The 16,406-nt window shown below is 49.2% G+C and overlaps 1 protein-coding gene across 6 annotated transcripts in view; it reads left to right on the plus strand.

Annotated features, from left to right (window-relative positions):
- Window positions 1–16,406, plus strand: part of SLC43A3 (solute carrier family 43 member 3) — a 419,431-nt gene that overhangs the window by 266,859 nt on the left and 136,166 nt on the right. For all 6 annotated transcript variants that reach the window (XM_078674229.1, XM_078674237.1, XM_078674262.1 and 3 more), the window contains 2 exons: window positions 347–585; window positions 11,620–11,749. In XM_078674229.1, coding sequence (XP_078530355.1) covers window positions 399–585; window positions 11,620–11,749 — 317 coding nt within the window. In that variant the 5' untranslated portion in view covers window positions 347–398. The remainder of the gene's footprint in view (window positions 1–346; window positions 586–11,619; window positions 11,750–16,406) is intronic.

Raw genomic sequence — 16,406 nt, forward strand, 5'->3', positions numbered from 1 at the left:
TTGCATCTCACACCTATGTCTGATCACTTTTTGTGCTTATATCATTTAATTTCAAATTTTTATGCACCCTATCGAGTAATCATTCCAGTATCTTATGCATTACTGGATTGCTGTATTTTAAAAGATTGTTTTGATTTCATTCTATTGAATACTGTGTTATTATAGATCAATAGTGTCCCAAGGGAAATGAGAATAAAACTTACCCCAGATCCCCCGAGACCTCTAAGGTTTACCTTGTTTTCTTTTTTACCCGCATCTGATTTCAATAAAAGCACTCGCGTTCCAATCGCTGCCCCTTACTTGCCCATCATTGAATGCCACCATTGTCCCTTCTCTCTCTCTGTAGGACGCTTGGACAGTAATTCCGTGCCATAGGACCCGGGTAATTTGACGCAGCGATGGTGCTGGTCGCCGGCCTGGCCAAGCGCCTGGCCACCTTCTTCACGGGCCTGGTGGAGTGCATGGGCTTTGCCGGAGTGGTCTTCGGATGGGCATCGCTGGTCTTCGTACTCAAGCAAGAGAAATACTTTGCGGACCTCTGCACCACGGACAACTCGACAAGCTCCAACTCTACGGGAGTACCAGGTGAGGCGCGTATTGGTGGATTGTCGTGTCAAGGGCTCACTGGTCCTGGGGGGGGGGGGCACACTCCAGGGTGCGAAGCTTCTTCTCAGAGAGTTGGCCTTGAACAAGGGCAGGGGCAGAGCCCTCTCTCAAGGCAAATGCCAGGATTGTTGATATATTTCCATCTGATAGTACCTTGCATCTGAAACCTTGACGTCCGATACATGGGAAGGAAGCCGACGCAGAGGGACCCGTTGCAGGGTTTTCTTAAGGTCCCCAAAGTTGATCCCAGAGAAGGATGCCCCATACCCAAAGTTCAGTATCATCCGAGTATGAAAGGGCTTTCATGGCTAGCTTGAGTCTCTAGAAAAAAAGAAGAAGGGGTTGTGCCCAAATTACCCTCATGGACATGAGCACATGACATCAAAAAGATGTATACAAATACAAAGGAGCACAGAGGGATCGATTCAGTATTTATTTGTAATCAAGGTTAAATTAAAAGCCTTGATATACCCAAAAAATGAATTTTATAAAGTAATAAATACACAAATTATAGTCACATATATAGCCATATCAAACAACTAGGTGGAGCACACAAAACAAGCAACAAGTAATTATATACAGCAAGAGTACCTTCACTTGAACACAATCTTTCCATATAATACAATATACAACATATATATCACATATATATATATTTACACACGAATTTCAAAACAACACAGCCCTACAAAAAAAAAAAAAAAAAAATTACACAAAAACATTTATATATCTATGCGCGCATTGAATTGCAATGCTACACTACCAGGTACTCCTATGTAACAGCGCCTGGGGAAATTAATTACCCCAAAAAGATTTAGACCGGCGCTTATGCTACAGTCTAGCACAAATTACCAGTTGAAACGGACTCCTCCACAGAATGTCGACGCAGTCGCGGTCGCGTTTCAGCCACACGTATCTATGGGCTTCCTCAGGACAGAGGGGCCAAATTACAGGGATCCAACAATAAATTACAGACCCTGTGCACCGTAGCTGGAATATCCAAGGTTGGGGTACAACCCACGGGGGGTACCTATGGGTTGGTGCCCACTTCAAGTGCCCACTCGGTAGGGAATAACACAACAGAGGAAGGGATCAATTCTTCTCTCTCTTACGGCTACAGTCCACACGGCTAAAGGCTTTCAGGATGCGTCGCGAACAAGGTTTACCGGCATCAGCTTGAGTCTCTGGCACGATCTGGTGGTCGCAGTCCAATGTTTGACGGCAAGGAAGGTTGCGGCACACGATAGATTAGTGTGCGGGTTCAGGAGACCCCCCTACGTGTGAAGGGACCTGGCCAAGGGGTGATGCCTTGAGAGGGAAGATGTTCCACGCGTGAATAGTAACCGTGGATTTGCGGATATTTCAATGCAGGGCAAACGCCAACTCTCTCTAGGTGCAAATGTTTGCCCCGCAGGGATTACCCCCTGTTGGGTTTTTTATGTACGTGGATACCCCATTCTCCCCCACTTCGCCCATTCCCTCTTCCTACACTGCCGGCCTGCATTTTTTCACATCAGTCTGTTGTGATTATTTACAAAGTGCAGTGCAGGTTGCGAAATACTTGTATGCCCCTTTATACAGACTTAAGGTCCCTGAACTATTCTTTCCAGCCTCAGAGATCCAGGGAGGGCCTGGGTACCATTGTGGTGTCATCGCACTGCCCACTGTCCATGCCACCAAAGATGTCCACATGTGCGGGTTGTAGTTAGGGGCAGACACTTATTGACAGTGTGCTATGTACATCTAGGTGTAGTTAAGATGGCCCTATAATGGGATTTCAAGGTCAGATGATCATCACAGGTAGGTTGAAATACTTTTTCATTATCTTTTGGCTCTCTGCCTGGGGCTGCACTTGGTATCTGCATTTCTTGGACGCCCCCCGGGCACAGCATGTATGAATGAGCCCCGATACAGCTTCTCTATGGTACAGAAACTGGGAATTCCTGCACAATATTTTGGCATCGCTTGCCAGGCTTCTGGGTTTCTGCTGGACTGGTGGGTCTACAATCCCGCCCTTAGTGTCACGGCACTCACACACAGTATAAAAGCACTTCCCAGCATGCTATCTGCACCTTCGTGGAGAAGTGTGGCTCAGTGGTTAGAGCGGCAGACCCTGATGCAGAGGTCTAGCCCGGGACCAGGGTTCAAGTCCCCCCGCCTCGGCGGGTCTTGAGCTCAAAAATTCCACGGACCTGATAATTCTTGCCTCGGTGCCTATTCCAATCATGGAGTCCCACTCTGCAACTCTGGGCAATAGCTTGCTTAATCTCCACAACGGCCCCCACAATGCTAAGGATGCCTGGCCTCCACCTTGGGGGTGCCCAGGAGTGGACACCTCACAGGGAAAGCCAGGATGGGTTCCACAGCGGTATACAGTGCCAGGATGCCTGAAAGGTGATAGTGCCCTTTACAAGTATACATACATTTACATTTACCTTTGTCACTGCCTTAATTAGAGCTATGAAGGCGCACTACCTGATGGGCACAGAGTTATCCATTTATTAGTTCTTAAGTGCCGCACAAACACTGCTGTATCGGGCATGTACTGGTGCCAGCCCTGCCCATCTCTCAGTCCGGTATCTAATCACCATTTCAATACACTCTACCTTAATCATTGAAAAGTGCTTCCATTGGGTGTTTGATGGCACACTGTATGTCAGACATTTGAGGACCTCTGTCCTTCTGTCTGTGCCTCCAGGCCATGGAACTTCATCCCAATAGACAGGATGATGGGTACAACCCTCCAGTATTTTGCGGAGAAGGTGAGGACTCTTCTCTTCGATGAAGACTACATCTCCGCTCCCGAATACACACTATAGTAATTCCGCTGTCACCTGCCTCTTTCTAAAGTGCCTTGAGGCATACCTAGCGCTCCACTGCATTGTATCGATTTATCGTCCGCCGTCCACTCTGGTGATTTCATAAAGTCTCTTGAGGAGGCGCTGGCCAGTCTTACATCGCAGTTTCCATATTTTATTGTCCTTGGGGACTTTAATATACCTGTTTACTGCGTTGGACAAAATGACTTCTCTTAATCTCTCCAAAGTTGTTTTCGCCCCTACGCATCAAAGCGGTCGTACTGTCCATCTTATTTTTTCTGGTTCTTCTATTTCCTGGAATAAAATCAAACCCGCTGACTTCAGAAATGTTCTAACTGTCTCGGTCTCTCACCTTTTAGATAGCCCTGATTCGGGTGCACACATGATACATGTCATGGTACTGTAAGTACCGCTGGCCTTACCACACGAGAGCACAAGGCACATGATTCTGTGTACCGCTGTAGGGCATAAGGTCCCACTCGCCCTGAGATCACGTCTCTTCATCTTTGCAGTTGCCCGCCAGCTAAAGTCTTGAAAGAAAAAGAGTAAAGATTTTGCGTAATGCTGGTCCATTGTCTGGTGTTGGCAATAATAATGGTTCTCTTGTAATCAGTTCTGCTTAAAGAAAGCCCACAGTGTTCGTCTCCCAACAGTCTCTTTAACCGCTCTGAGATGGTATTTCACTCCATGTGCTCAGTTAAACAGAGCCCACTTGAGCAGCTCTTTCAAGGTTTCTTTGATGGAACCACTGATGGGACGAAGAGATCTGCGTCATTATTTAAGCCTTCTGGAAACAGTGTGTGAAGCAGTATGATCCAGCCTCTCTTCGAACCAGCGCGGCCGCTCAATTGAACCCTTGTGAGGGGACTGCCACCCCCTTGTGGGCCTTTCTTCCTGGGGCTTTTCTTCTCCCATTCTTACCATTGTTCAGCCTTGCACGTTGCACCTCGGAGGCCTCCGGTGTCTGTTTATTGAACTTGGTACCACCATCAACACGTCATTTAGCTAGACATATTTCAAGGTCGTCATAGGTTTTCAAGGTTCTCTCTAGTTTGGATTAAAATCTGTGGTCCACTTTTTATGTTTCGCCTTCCATTAACGAACCCTTCATCCCGCGATCTGCCTTTAACGTTCTTCTCCTGCGTCACAATATTTAGAGGCCACATTTAACCACATACAATATCTAATAATTGTGCAATTTATAAGTTATCTATATGTCGCCAGGTTCCATCTTGCTTGTCCGGGGCTATTTTGTAGTGACCAGGAGTTACTGTCCCTCTCCACTGGTCATGACCGGGAAAGGCCTGGAGTACTCACACCACTCCCACCTAGGAAGAAGGGGCTATGTTTGTAACCCAACTGCTGCTCCCCCATTCGTCCTGTACTCATTTTCTCAGTGTCAACCTCAGAAAGATGAAAGGCTGAGTCAAATATGCTTGAAAATGAACATTAATAACTTGTTGATTGCATCAACATGGGTACAGCAGGCGCTTTGACCGACTGAGGTAGTTTTCAAGCTTCTGTGAGTTACACACACGTAAATATCCGAGGGTCCTGTTGTGTCGTTGCATTTCAAGGCCACCTTGTTATCCACTGTTGTTTCTTATAACGTCAAATGGTCTAATACAGTAACTATTTTCACGTAATTGTGCGTGCGTTGTATGTTTTACCCGTGTACTTGTGTTACTAGTTTGTAAACGTGTCTTTACATGTGTTCCTTGAGGTTTGAAACTTCATTGTCTACAAACTCTAGCAGATGTGAGCCTGGAACCTTCCTGAGTCTGTGTGTCACCAGCTTTGCTTACAAGCTCCAGGGTCTGGGAGGTGGTCCATGGGGGGTCTGGGGAGGTCCTTAGAGGTAAGCCAATGGGGCATAATCAGTCCCTGAGACACCGACTGGTGTCTATGAATATTTAATATCAGTCAGGTGGCAGCATTCTGTACTGCTTGCAACTTGTTTACGGACAGCTGACGGATCCTCAAATAAAGAGCATTTTTAATAATCAAGGAGTGATGAAATCTGGGCGAGAACAACCGATTTTCGTGAGGAAAGAAAGATAAACAGGAAAAATGTCCTCAATGTTCTGATGACGTTAAAGGAAGAGGAAGTGACGTGACTGACCAGGGTACCAACTTTCCGCATGTCATGAAACCCAATTCCCAGATTCCTGGTTTCTTTATCTGGGATAGGAAGGCTTTTTGTGAGTCCCAGGAGTAGAAAAACTGAAGTTAACAGGAACCGTGAACGTGTAGGTGACCCCGGGTCAGGGTGTGCATGCTGTGGAAGGGACCTTTCCCCTTCTTTCATGAATGACTGTTGAAGGGCTCAGATGTCTCCATCAGAGACAAGGGTCTTGAAGATGAAAAGCTGTGGGCTGCATGTCAGACTGAAGGAGACATATTCTCCTATTCTCAATTCCTCATCTACAATCCTTGAGGCTGTCCATATCAACACAGTACATTTGTGTAGAGTTCAGTATATTAAACCTATAATTCCTCATACATATTTACCTTCTCAATACTTCTGCAGTCGATATTGAGGCCAGAAGATTTTTGTAAAATGGTGTCCTGCCCACGGTATTCTGATGGACAACCGACTCTGTTGGGAGGTTGAGTAGGGGACCACAATTCACAACATTTGTGTTAGAATTGGGGGTCCATATTTGGTAGGGCCACGGCCTCTGACCAACTAGGGACCCTCTCCTCTAGTCAAGGCAAGGTGGATGTACGTCAAAAGATAATCCCTGCTCACCCCCTTGGTAGCTTGGCAGAGCAGACAGGCTTATCTCCAGGGCAATGTGTAAAGTATTTGCGCCAACACTCACAATAATTAGAGGGAACACCACAAACTGAAACCACACTGGTATAATATAAAAATCATCTTTTTATATGTTCTTAGGCAGACTTAAAACGGACATATACCAACATAAAATAGGCTTCTTGAGTCAAAAGTATTCTTCTCATGGAAAGTGTTCTTGAAACGTAAAAAGAGTCTGTTGCCAAAAACTTGGGCACCTCAATTTCCCCCACGACCAGTCTTTTATGGCCAGAGGACTGCCCCTCTCTTCAGGGGGATCCGATGATTGGATACACAGACGAAGGCACTGCCCCGTGACCGCCCTTCCCTCCGGTGCCAGTACGAGGGTGCAGGGAGGAGTTAGGCAGTTGAAGATTCCCTCGCCGGCTGGCGCGGGCGAGGCACACACACCGGGCCTCCCTCTCCCCCCAGGTGGACGCGCTCGCACTCGTCCCACACTCGAGCGTTACCTGGGGGGGGGGGAAAGCTGCAGGCTGCTCGGCTCCCGGCTTCCTGGTGACACGCAGCTCGGGCCAGGCGCGCTGGGCCAATCCCAGCGCGGCTCTCAGATGACGCCGCGGGCCGCCAACCAACCGCAGCGCGGCTTTCCGATGACGCGGCGGGCCGCCAGCCAACCACAGCGCGGCTCCAGGAAATCCCAGCGGTGATGTCAAAGCCCGCCGTCCAATCCCAGCGCGGCGATTTGGGCGAGCCTCCCCTCTTCTTCTCGGCTCCCGGTGCCTCGCAGATCTCGATGGTGGGGGCACGGGGGACGCTGGGTTTTCTCGGGCAGAGTCCGGGGCCCATGGCGCTCCTATTTAATGGCAGGAGGGCGGCCTCCTAAACTTTGGCGATGCTTTCTGAAGTTTGGGACTTGGGAGAGAGGATACGAGCCCACGAGCTCCCGCAGCACCCTCTCTCTCGGCAAATTCAGGTCACCAACACAGCATTCCCCCCCACACAACCAGAAGGGGGGAAAAGGCGATAACCACGGCAGAGTTTCTTTGTCCCTGGACTCTGGGGCCAGGAGGCTAGCTCTTCTTCTAGCCCTTGGAGAGTTCTTCTCAGCAGGAGGGGGACAAAGCACACAGCACAGTCCCAACGGTCCCTCTTAGGCAGGACAAGACAAGACAGCAGGTCAGCTTCCAGACACACAGCAATGGCAGCACTGTTCCTGGGGTCTTCCTACGGTGTCCTCTTCAGCAGGGATTCTCCTCCTCAGTCAGAAGTAGTCTGATTCTAATCTATACGGCTCTTTCCTTTATACAGAAAATAGTCTTTGATTCCTTTGAGGTTTGGTGATTTAAGCACGGGTCGCCCATGTCCAGGCTCTGGCGGCAGGAGTTTCTCGGTCACGGGGAATCTTCCTCTTTGAAGAAGGGAGGCAGGGACATCCGTCACCCAGCAGACAGGGGAGCAGGTATCACAAAGGCAGGGCACAGCCCAGCACCACTCCTCCCCCTAACCTTCAGGGGCAGCCAGCTATCATCCCACTGCTGGAGCTTTCCCAGACCCTGTCACACTCCCTCTAACTCGAACACCCAGGCAGGCCCACCGACAGACTGGACAAGAAATTAGCCACTTTCTAAAAGTGCTATTTTCAGACACAACATTTAAAAACCACCAATGCTAAAAGATGTATTATGGATTTCTGAATCCAGAGAAACCAGGTTTGGATTTGCTATCTTGTTCCTAGGGGAAGATAGGCAGGCACCCATGGGCCCCCACCCTCCCTCATTCTGTCCTATGGGCAAGGCAGCCTGGCTACAGTGAAAAACGAATTTGGCAGTAATCCCCTACTGCAGCCTGTCCCGTACATCTGTACAGGCCCTACCAGGAGCACTTGCACCTTGGCACTGATCAGCAGTGGCAAAGTGCCCAAAGCATCTAAACCAGCAAAACGTAATCCAGCATAGAGTCAAAAACATAGGAGGCAGAGATCAAAAAGTCAGGGGAAACCACGCCAAGGATGCCAGGTCTAACAATTTGCTTCTGCATAACTGTGCAACAGTTTGTGAAAATTAAGCATTTCTTTTTTTTTTTTTTTTACGTTTTTTATTGCAGATCAAATTACGGTATACATATCATTACTGGATCATGTCAGTACAGACTTTCCTTCAATCTAATTCGGCACCTGATTAGTACAAACAGCCATTCAGCCCACATCCCGTAGGCCGGGCGGCATCCTCCACTTCCTCGGTGCGTGTTACACTTCTTCCTCCCACAGTCTTAATATTAGGTAATCTGGTGTCTGCTTTTTAGTCAATACTCCCCGTCCCTCCAGTAACATCAGACAATAGTTCCCCTGATCTTCGATTTGTGCCCCTGAACCCGCACTACTACTCCCCCCCCCCCCCCCCCTCCCTCCCTCAGTGTCCACGCCTGCGCCTAGCTCTGGGTGGCATGAATTTGTGGTAATGGGCAGAAGTAATTTGGTGTGCACTATACTATGTGTGTGTGTCTAGTGGGGGGGCCGGCACCGCGGCCCTCACGATCGGGACTCCATGGTCCTCAGGGTCCTCCTCCCTCTCCTCCTCCACTGAGTTATCTCGTAGTGACTGTACTAGCATCTCCCATGCCAGTGCCGCCTCTTGGGCACGTTCGTCTGAACCGCGGCGGGCCAGTTGGTATCTGATCGTGCTCTCGGCCGCCGCCCACTTTAGGAATTCGTTCAACCATCTCTGGTGTGTCGGTCCCGTTCTCGACTTCCACCCCTTGGTCAGCTCCCTTTTTGCTAGTATTAGGCCCATGTCGATGAATTTACTCGATATTTTATTTTTGGGTGTGTGTGGAAACCAATGTAATATGCTGGTGGCACTGTCAAATTGCAAATTCCTGTCTGTCACCTTGTTCAGTGTGGCGCCAATGTCCGTCCAGTAGTCCTGCAGATGAGGGCAGTCCCGCAGCATATGCACTAAGTCCGCACCTATCTTATTGCATCTGGGACACGCAGCTTCTACTGCTCCGAAGTACTGCGCAATTTTACCAGGGGTGAGGTAGGCCCTGTGAAGAATATAAAAGTGTATTAACTGGAAGCGCGCGTTCCTAGTGCTCTTTCTCGGCCTTCGTATTAGTTGGGACCAGGTAGTGTCCGGAATCTCCCTTTGTAAGTCTGCCTCCCATTTGGTCTTCAACGCCGCCAGCAGCTGCAAGGATTCGTTCAACATTCTCGAGTAGAGGAATGTCACCGCCTTGAAGGTGCCCGCCGCCATCATTGTGTACTGGCAAGCCGATGCTGTCGACGGTTCGGCCAAACCCTCCCCCCAGTGTGCCTGGATAGCCCTCACCACAGCAGCGTGTAGTAGGTAGTCCCCCCTCGGGAGATCGTGGCGCTCCTGCAGTGTCTGGTACGGGGCTAGCACGCCATCGTCATATAGGTCCCCAACCACCTGCAGTCCCGCCTCCTCCCATAGCTGGAGCCTCGACCAGTCTCCTCCGTGTGGGAGTGCCATCAGCATGCCCAGTGGGATTTCGGGCGCATACGGGCGATGGATTCCCGCTCGTTTCTGCGAGCGGTTCCAGCATAAGCGAAACATCCGTTCTTCCTGGGAGAGGTCACTGAGCGTTAGCTTTTGCCGTAGGGTAATATAAGCCAACACATGGCGGGGGGGTGCCGGCGTCCCTCTCCGGGTCCGGCCCGCGGTAGGCTCTCGCAACTTCTTGCGTGAATGTCTGCAGTTGGGCGGCCAGGTAGTAGAGTTCGAAGTCCGGGACCGCTAGGCCTCCTTCGTCCTTGGGGCGGGTCAGTGTCGCTAAGGCAAACTTGCGCCTGCCCTTGCCCCACAAGAATGACACGAGTGCCGATTTTAACTGTTGAAAAACCGCTCCAGGCACCCACACGGGGAGAGCTCTGAAGTAATATAGTAAGCGTGGTAAGGCAACCATTTTCAAGAGAGATATCCGTCCAGCCACCGATAGAGATAGGATGGCCCAAAAGGACATGCTGCTCCGTAAAGCTCGGATACAGCGGCCCACATTGCCGTCCAGCATGTTCGCCGGATCGTGGTATATGTGCACCCCTAGGTAGGGCAGGCAGTCAGGCTCCCATCGGAGCAATGGGCGGGCCGGGGGCTGGACCTCTCCCCTCCGCAGGGGGAAGAGACAGGTTTTAGCCCAGTTCACTTTCAAGCCTGATAACTCGCCAAAGCGTGCCAGCAGTCTCTCAGCTCCCTCCACAGCCCCATCGGCATCCTCCAAATAAAGGAGAATGTCATCTGCATATAATGAGATGAAGTGTCGCGCTCCTCTAAGCTCCAGCCCTCCGTAATAAACACCCCGCCTGGCCGACGCTGCCAGAGGTTCCACCGCCAGTGCAAATAACAGGGGAGAAAGGGTGCATCCCTGTCTAGTACCACGTAGTACTTCGAACTGGAGGGATATCAGGGCACCAACCTTTACTCTCGCCCTAGCCGCCGCATATAGGACTTTTGTCCAAGTGATGTATCCCTCCCCCAAGCCAAACCTCTGCATCACTCTATACAGATACTCCCATTGTAGGCTGTCAAAGGTTTGTGAAAATTATGCATATTGCAAATCTGTCATTTGGCGATATTGTTTAACGCGAAAGGCCTCCTTGCCTTAATTTTGCACACACTGAAGCATTTCATGGTAACATATATAATCCGGCCACTTACGTTATCCACATGTGCTCGTAAAAGGTTACTGAGTATGGTGTAATTTCTGAAATTTCACATAACAAGCGTAACCTGAAATCCCCAAAGTTCTGCGAATTACCACAGTTTGATTTAAATTTCACCTGGGCCTGATTTTGAGTGGTGGCTGAAGAGGCTTGTCCTGATAAAGATTGCCATGCCAGGTTGTGTTGAATCATGCACCGAGGGGGCAGTGGGAATGGCTGCCCATGCTGGGCCCTTCTGCTGTCGCTGGTACCTTGAACATGTGAGATTTCATTTAGGCAATGTGGGCCCGATTCACAGAATGAACTTACTACTTTTGGTATTCACAGAAGTTAGGATTTTGTCTTACGTTTTTCTTAAGACAAACTTAAGACAGACTTAAGACAAACCTAAGACAGACTTAAGACAGACTTAAGACAAAATCCTAACTTAAGTCTGTCTTAAGTCTGTCTTAAGTCTGTCTTAAGTCTGTCTTAAGTCTGTCTTAAGTCTGTCTTAAGTCTGTCTTAAGTCTGTCTTAAGTCTGTCTTAAGTTTGTCTTAAGACAAACTTAAGACAAAATCCTAACTTCTGTGAATACCAAAAGTAGTAAGTGCATTCTGTGAATACCAAAATAGTAGTAAGTTTAGGATTGAGTCTTAAGTTCATTCTGTAAATCGGGCCTGGTGTCTCTATCCTATCCCTGACTGCCTCTGTTTTCTGTTCTTTTATCCCATGTCCTCATCTCTTCCCATCCACTATGGCTTTCTCCCCTCCACAGACTGCAGCGCCCAAGATGAACGTTTCTCCCTGATCTTCACCATCGCCTCCTTCCTCAACAACTTCATGACCCTGCCCAATGGCTTCATCTTTGACCACTTCGGGACGATGGTCACCAGGCTCATCGGCATGTGAGTATTGTCCGCTGCGTGTCACTGTCCAACGTTTGCTCTTCGTGTCTCTCTTCTATGTCTCCCCCGTCTCAGCCATCAGAATTCACCAAGGTTTGTTAGCTCACAAGGGCTCTCCGTCATTCCATCCAAAAAGACAGAATATTTTTGGAAGTACCAAAGACCGTATTTATCTACAGTCGAGAAACCAAACACACAACTGCTATAAAGGGGAGGAGATGAATTATTGACGTGCTGGTAATTCCTGGGCTTTGGCAAAGTTCGGAGTTGTGCTACGCAAAAATCCGCGCCGTACTCCACAAAGTGACCAAAAACTCCACTGCGCTACATAGAGCTACACAGAGCTCTGCAAGCTTGCAGAGTGCGTTAGGTCACGCCATTTGCGTTGATTTTTAGCGCCTGGTGTTTGTCCTGCGCTGGAAAATCTGCGCAAAGTGCACCATGGACAGCGTTGGAGGGCGCTGCTTCTTCCTGCCACTCGAGTAGATGTTCCACTCAAGCGGCAACTTCGTCAACGCGAACGGGAGGTTTCTCTACACGAGCGGTCACGACCATCCGCGACCGCCCGTGCTGAGAAATCTTGCTGGATTTTCTGCCAACTTAGTGGTGGCACGCGTGAGCGGGGAAAACTCTGCTCCGCTCCACTGAATTGAGTTTTTGGGATCTCGGTGGGCTCCGTAGAGTTCGGAAAACTCAGCGAGCAGAGTTCACTGCCCAGTCCTAGTAATTCCATTACTCAAGTCCCCTTGGATTGGAGTAATAGAATTACTAGGCCTGGGCACGTGTTCAAGTGCCTGCTTCAGCGGCCAATTTGTGGTGCCGCTGGTTAGCGGGCCAGTGTTAGCACACCTAGCCCCGTATAGAGTTGCTGTGGTGCAGACGCGCATCTGGTGCTCCAAAGGTGTGCTTAATGCAAGCGCGTCTGCGCCCGAACATGCCTAGGGCCAAGTAACCCTAGTCTTTTCATTTAGGCTGTCATATAGCCCGTACAACTTAAGGCACTTCGACCGGTCTGCTTGCAAGGCTGCCAGACCTCTTTAGACCCACTGGCAAGCCCACTTTGATAGGACTTGCTGCAAATTTTCAGCCAAGTTAGATGACCCCAGTCATTTGCAAATAACAGGAAATGCCAACTTGGGTCATACCATTATTCCCTCTAGAATATATTGGCTTCTATAGTCTCAACTGTCACTTCCTACCCAGTCACCAGCAACATTTATTTGATGTCCTGTGGGAAAATTCCCTGCATGCCCTGTTTTTAACTGAGACATGGCTCAATGAGGCATCTCTACCAGATGTAATTGCTGCTCTCACTCCAAATTACTCAATTATGAGAAAAGACAGACAGAATAAGATGGGAGGTGGGATTAATGTTCTCTTTAGAGATACATTCAAATGCAAAATTGAAAAACTTCCCATCCCTGATTGTGAGGCCGTATTTTCTCTCTCTCTGTCTCACACATTACTTCACAATATCCGAGGTCTTGATCTACCCGGCCCGGGGTATGCCGAGAAGTGGTGCACCACTATTTTCAGATCATCTTTCTCCTCATGTCCTCCGATGGGCCAAATTTACTCTGCAAGGTGACCTCAAAATTACTTTTAGAGGATCCTGTGTGCAGCCCGGGTTCCTCACTCATAGAGGATTTGAATGTTTTAAACCTGGCTCTCTGTGACTCAACTCCCACTCACAAGGCTGGCCGCCTCTTGGATCCTATTTTTTCCAACATAGAGGATCTCTTTACAGCGACACCTATATCGCTTCCTTGGTCAGACCACCTTGCAGTTCCATTTACTATTAGGACACCGACACTTCCCTCTGTAGGGGCTTCCAAACCAGGAACCAAGTCTAGCAACGGGTTTAAATTGGACGCCTTAGGTTTGTATTCACAGCTTCGGAGCTCTATACCAGACCTAAAGCAGAAGGTCGAAGCTGATCATCCCTTGATAAATCTCTCGATTATAAACTCTCTGGAGATAACTCTTCTGACCACACTTACGTCTTTGGTGAGATCCCACCCCCAGACACCTTGGTTTAACAACCTGCTTCCTCTAGAGAAAAAACGTTCCAAGGGTCTCGCGAGACTCGGTAGGAAGTCCTATAGCGTGGAGCTCGAAGCCGAATACAGAATTGCTATAAAAAAATATCGTGTACTTTGTAGAGCAGCACGGGCGTCTTAATATTCAGATAAAATTACTCATTCTCAAAACTGTCCTAAAACGTTCTTCAATGTGGTCAAAGAATTTTCTGACCCTGGCAAAGCATCCCCGGCGCCGGTACCCTCCCATCCTCAATGTGCAGAACTGGCCCACTTCTTTGTGGAAATGTTGAATAAGATGCAGTACCTGTTGGCGGAGAGCCACAAGGCAGGAGAGCAATCTGGGGATTCAAATTCTGATAGCGTCTCTTGGCAACCTCCCTTATCTGGCCCTAATCCTTCTCGAGACAAGCTAGGCGGACCCCAAAAGTGGAGTCGTGGTCTCCTCTGGACCTTTCTGCATTTATGGCTACACTTCAGACAATCAAATCCGGCTCTCCCCTTGACCCGCTTCCAACGCCACGCTGGACTCCTAGACCCTGATTTGCTACGGGTGGTGGTGGATCTTCTCAACGCCTCACTTCATGAGGGTTTTGTCCTCGGTCATGGAAACGCACTACGGTCCTCCCACTTTTAAATAAGGCTAATTTGGATCCAACCAAGTGGGCGAATTTCAGACCTATATCCATGCTGCCCATTTTTTCAAAAGTTTGGAAAAACATGTACACTTGATGGTCACCACATTTAGTGGAAGCTCCGCAATCCCTGCACCCCTCTCGGGTGGGTCTATGGAGTCCGCCCTTTTTCGACTAGATAGCCAGCTGAGGGTTTTTAAACGGGCTGAGCTAGATCTGTCTTTGTTGCAGATGAGTCTGGCTGCTGCATTTTGAATTACATGAAGAACGGGAGAACTGATCGTCTGCCATGACCACATAAAGGGCATTCCCGTAGTCCAGCACACTGCAATCCGAAATATCAGCCTCTGTTGAAGAGCGGTTGACGCAGAAATTATGGAAACCGCTTGAACAGGCACTCATTATTAATACAGATCGAGGCCGCTGGTGCAGGCCCTCAAAACACAAGTTTTAATTTTGGTGACAGTTGCTATAGCAAGCCTCCCTCACAAAACCATAAAACTTTGCCATATAGGGGGAAATTAATCCATAGTTCAACAGAAAAACATTAATATTGTTCAGCGCCATGCTTAATCAATCAAGTACTTGTAGAGCGCGCTACTTACCCGTGAGGGTCTCATGGCGCTGAGGGGAGGGGGAGGGGGTGCTGCTACTGCTCGAAGAGCCCGGTCTTGAGGAGTCTTCTGAAGGCGAGTAGGTCTTGGGTCTGCCGTAGGTGGGTAGGGAGGGTGTTCCAGGTCTTGGCGGCGAGGTAGGAGAAGGAGCTGCCGACGGAGGTCGTTCGTTGGATACGGGGGACAGCGGCGAGGGCGAGGGTGAGGCTGGCGGAGCGGAGCTGGCGGGTGGGATGTGTGGAAGGTGAGTCTGCTGTTCAGGTAGCCTGGTCCGGCGTTGTGGAGTGCTTTGTGTGCGTGGGTGAGGAACTTGAAGGTGTCATATGCTTATGCATATGACACAGGCAGGTGTTGCTGTCGTCGACCATATACTGGTTAGGGCTGGTGCTTGTAGTTGTTACCAGTATAGCTGACATCTGAACCCTGTCTCTGACAGAGCTCATTGACGTAAGGACTGGAGCAAGGAAGGCGGACGAGGCAGGTAATGGGTCGCTCATTCGTCACCGTTTCCGCTCGCTACATCAAATGAGGCAGGTGTACAAAGAGCTCAGTGGTTCTTGTCAAACCTATTAACCACCCTTTGTATATTTTCTGATCTTTTTGTGTAGCGCTATATGTCAACTAGACCACCACCTCAGAGTGCTAGAGGGAAGAGAAACCTTGTAAGAGGAGCAGAATTGAGCAGAGTCAGATTGCAGCGGGATGCCGCCCCTTTGGTAGCTCTCTTGCTGAAGTTAGTTGTTAGTTTTTAATGGCAACACATGGTTCTTATTTGTTTATTCATGTTTATTGTAGTTGCCCCCGAGGAAGGGCAGTTCAGTGCCTGAAATTCATTGGGAATGTCATCGCCATGTTGAATTATGAGGCAACCATGTACCGCTACGTGTGTCTTGGACTAAAGCCGCAGTGGCACTCGTTGAGCTTGAAGCTGAAATTTTGGATTACATGGGATTACTTTTGAAAAAAAATCCAAAAAAGTAGGAAATTTGATGGCTGTTCCATACATACTTCTCGCTGTGCATCCTGGGTTGGGGAACCTGGCGAGGATCCAGTGTTTTCATAGAAGATGGGCGCCTGCCATGTCTTGTGTTTTGACCACTCGTCAATGTGCTGCTACTAATAGCTGTGCCATGTGGAAGGCTTGGCACGCGGTGGCAGCGGGTGGCCACGTGTCATGGTGTGAGGCAATGTTTCCCAATGCCCTCGCCAGATGTGTGCATATCACAAGTGGCAGATGTTCCCTGTCCTCCTTGGATGAGGAAGTGATTTTGGGCGGTGTGGGCGCGAGATGTAACCGCAGCCTCATTCGCACGCAGCGCACTGAAGTCAGGGAAAGTAGGGCTCAGTAGAGGAGTCCTGTCCATCGGCT

This window comes from Lissotriton helveticus, chromosome 1_1 (assembly GCF_964261635.1).
Source record: "Lissotriton helveticus chromosome 1_1, aLisHel1.1, whole genome shotgun sequence".
Classification (NCBI taxonomy): Eukaryota; Metazoa; Chordata; class Amphibia; order Caudata; family Salamandridae; genus Lissotriton; species Lissotriton helveticus.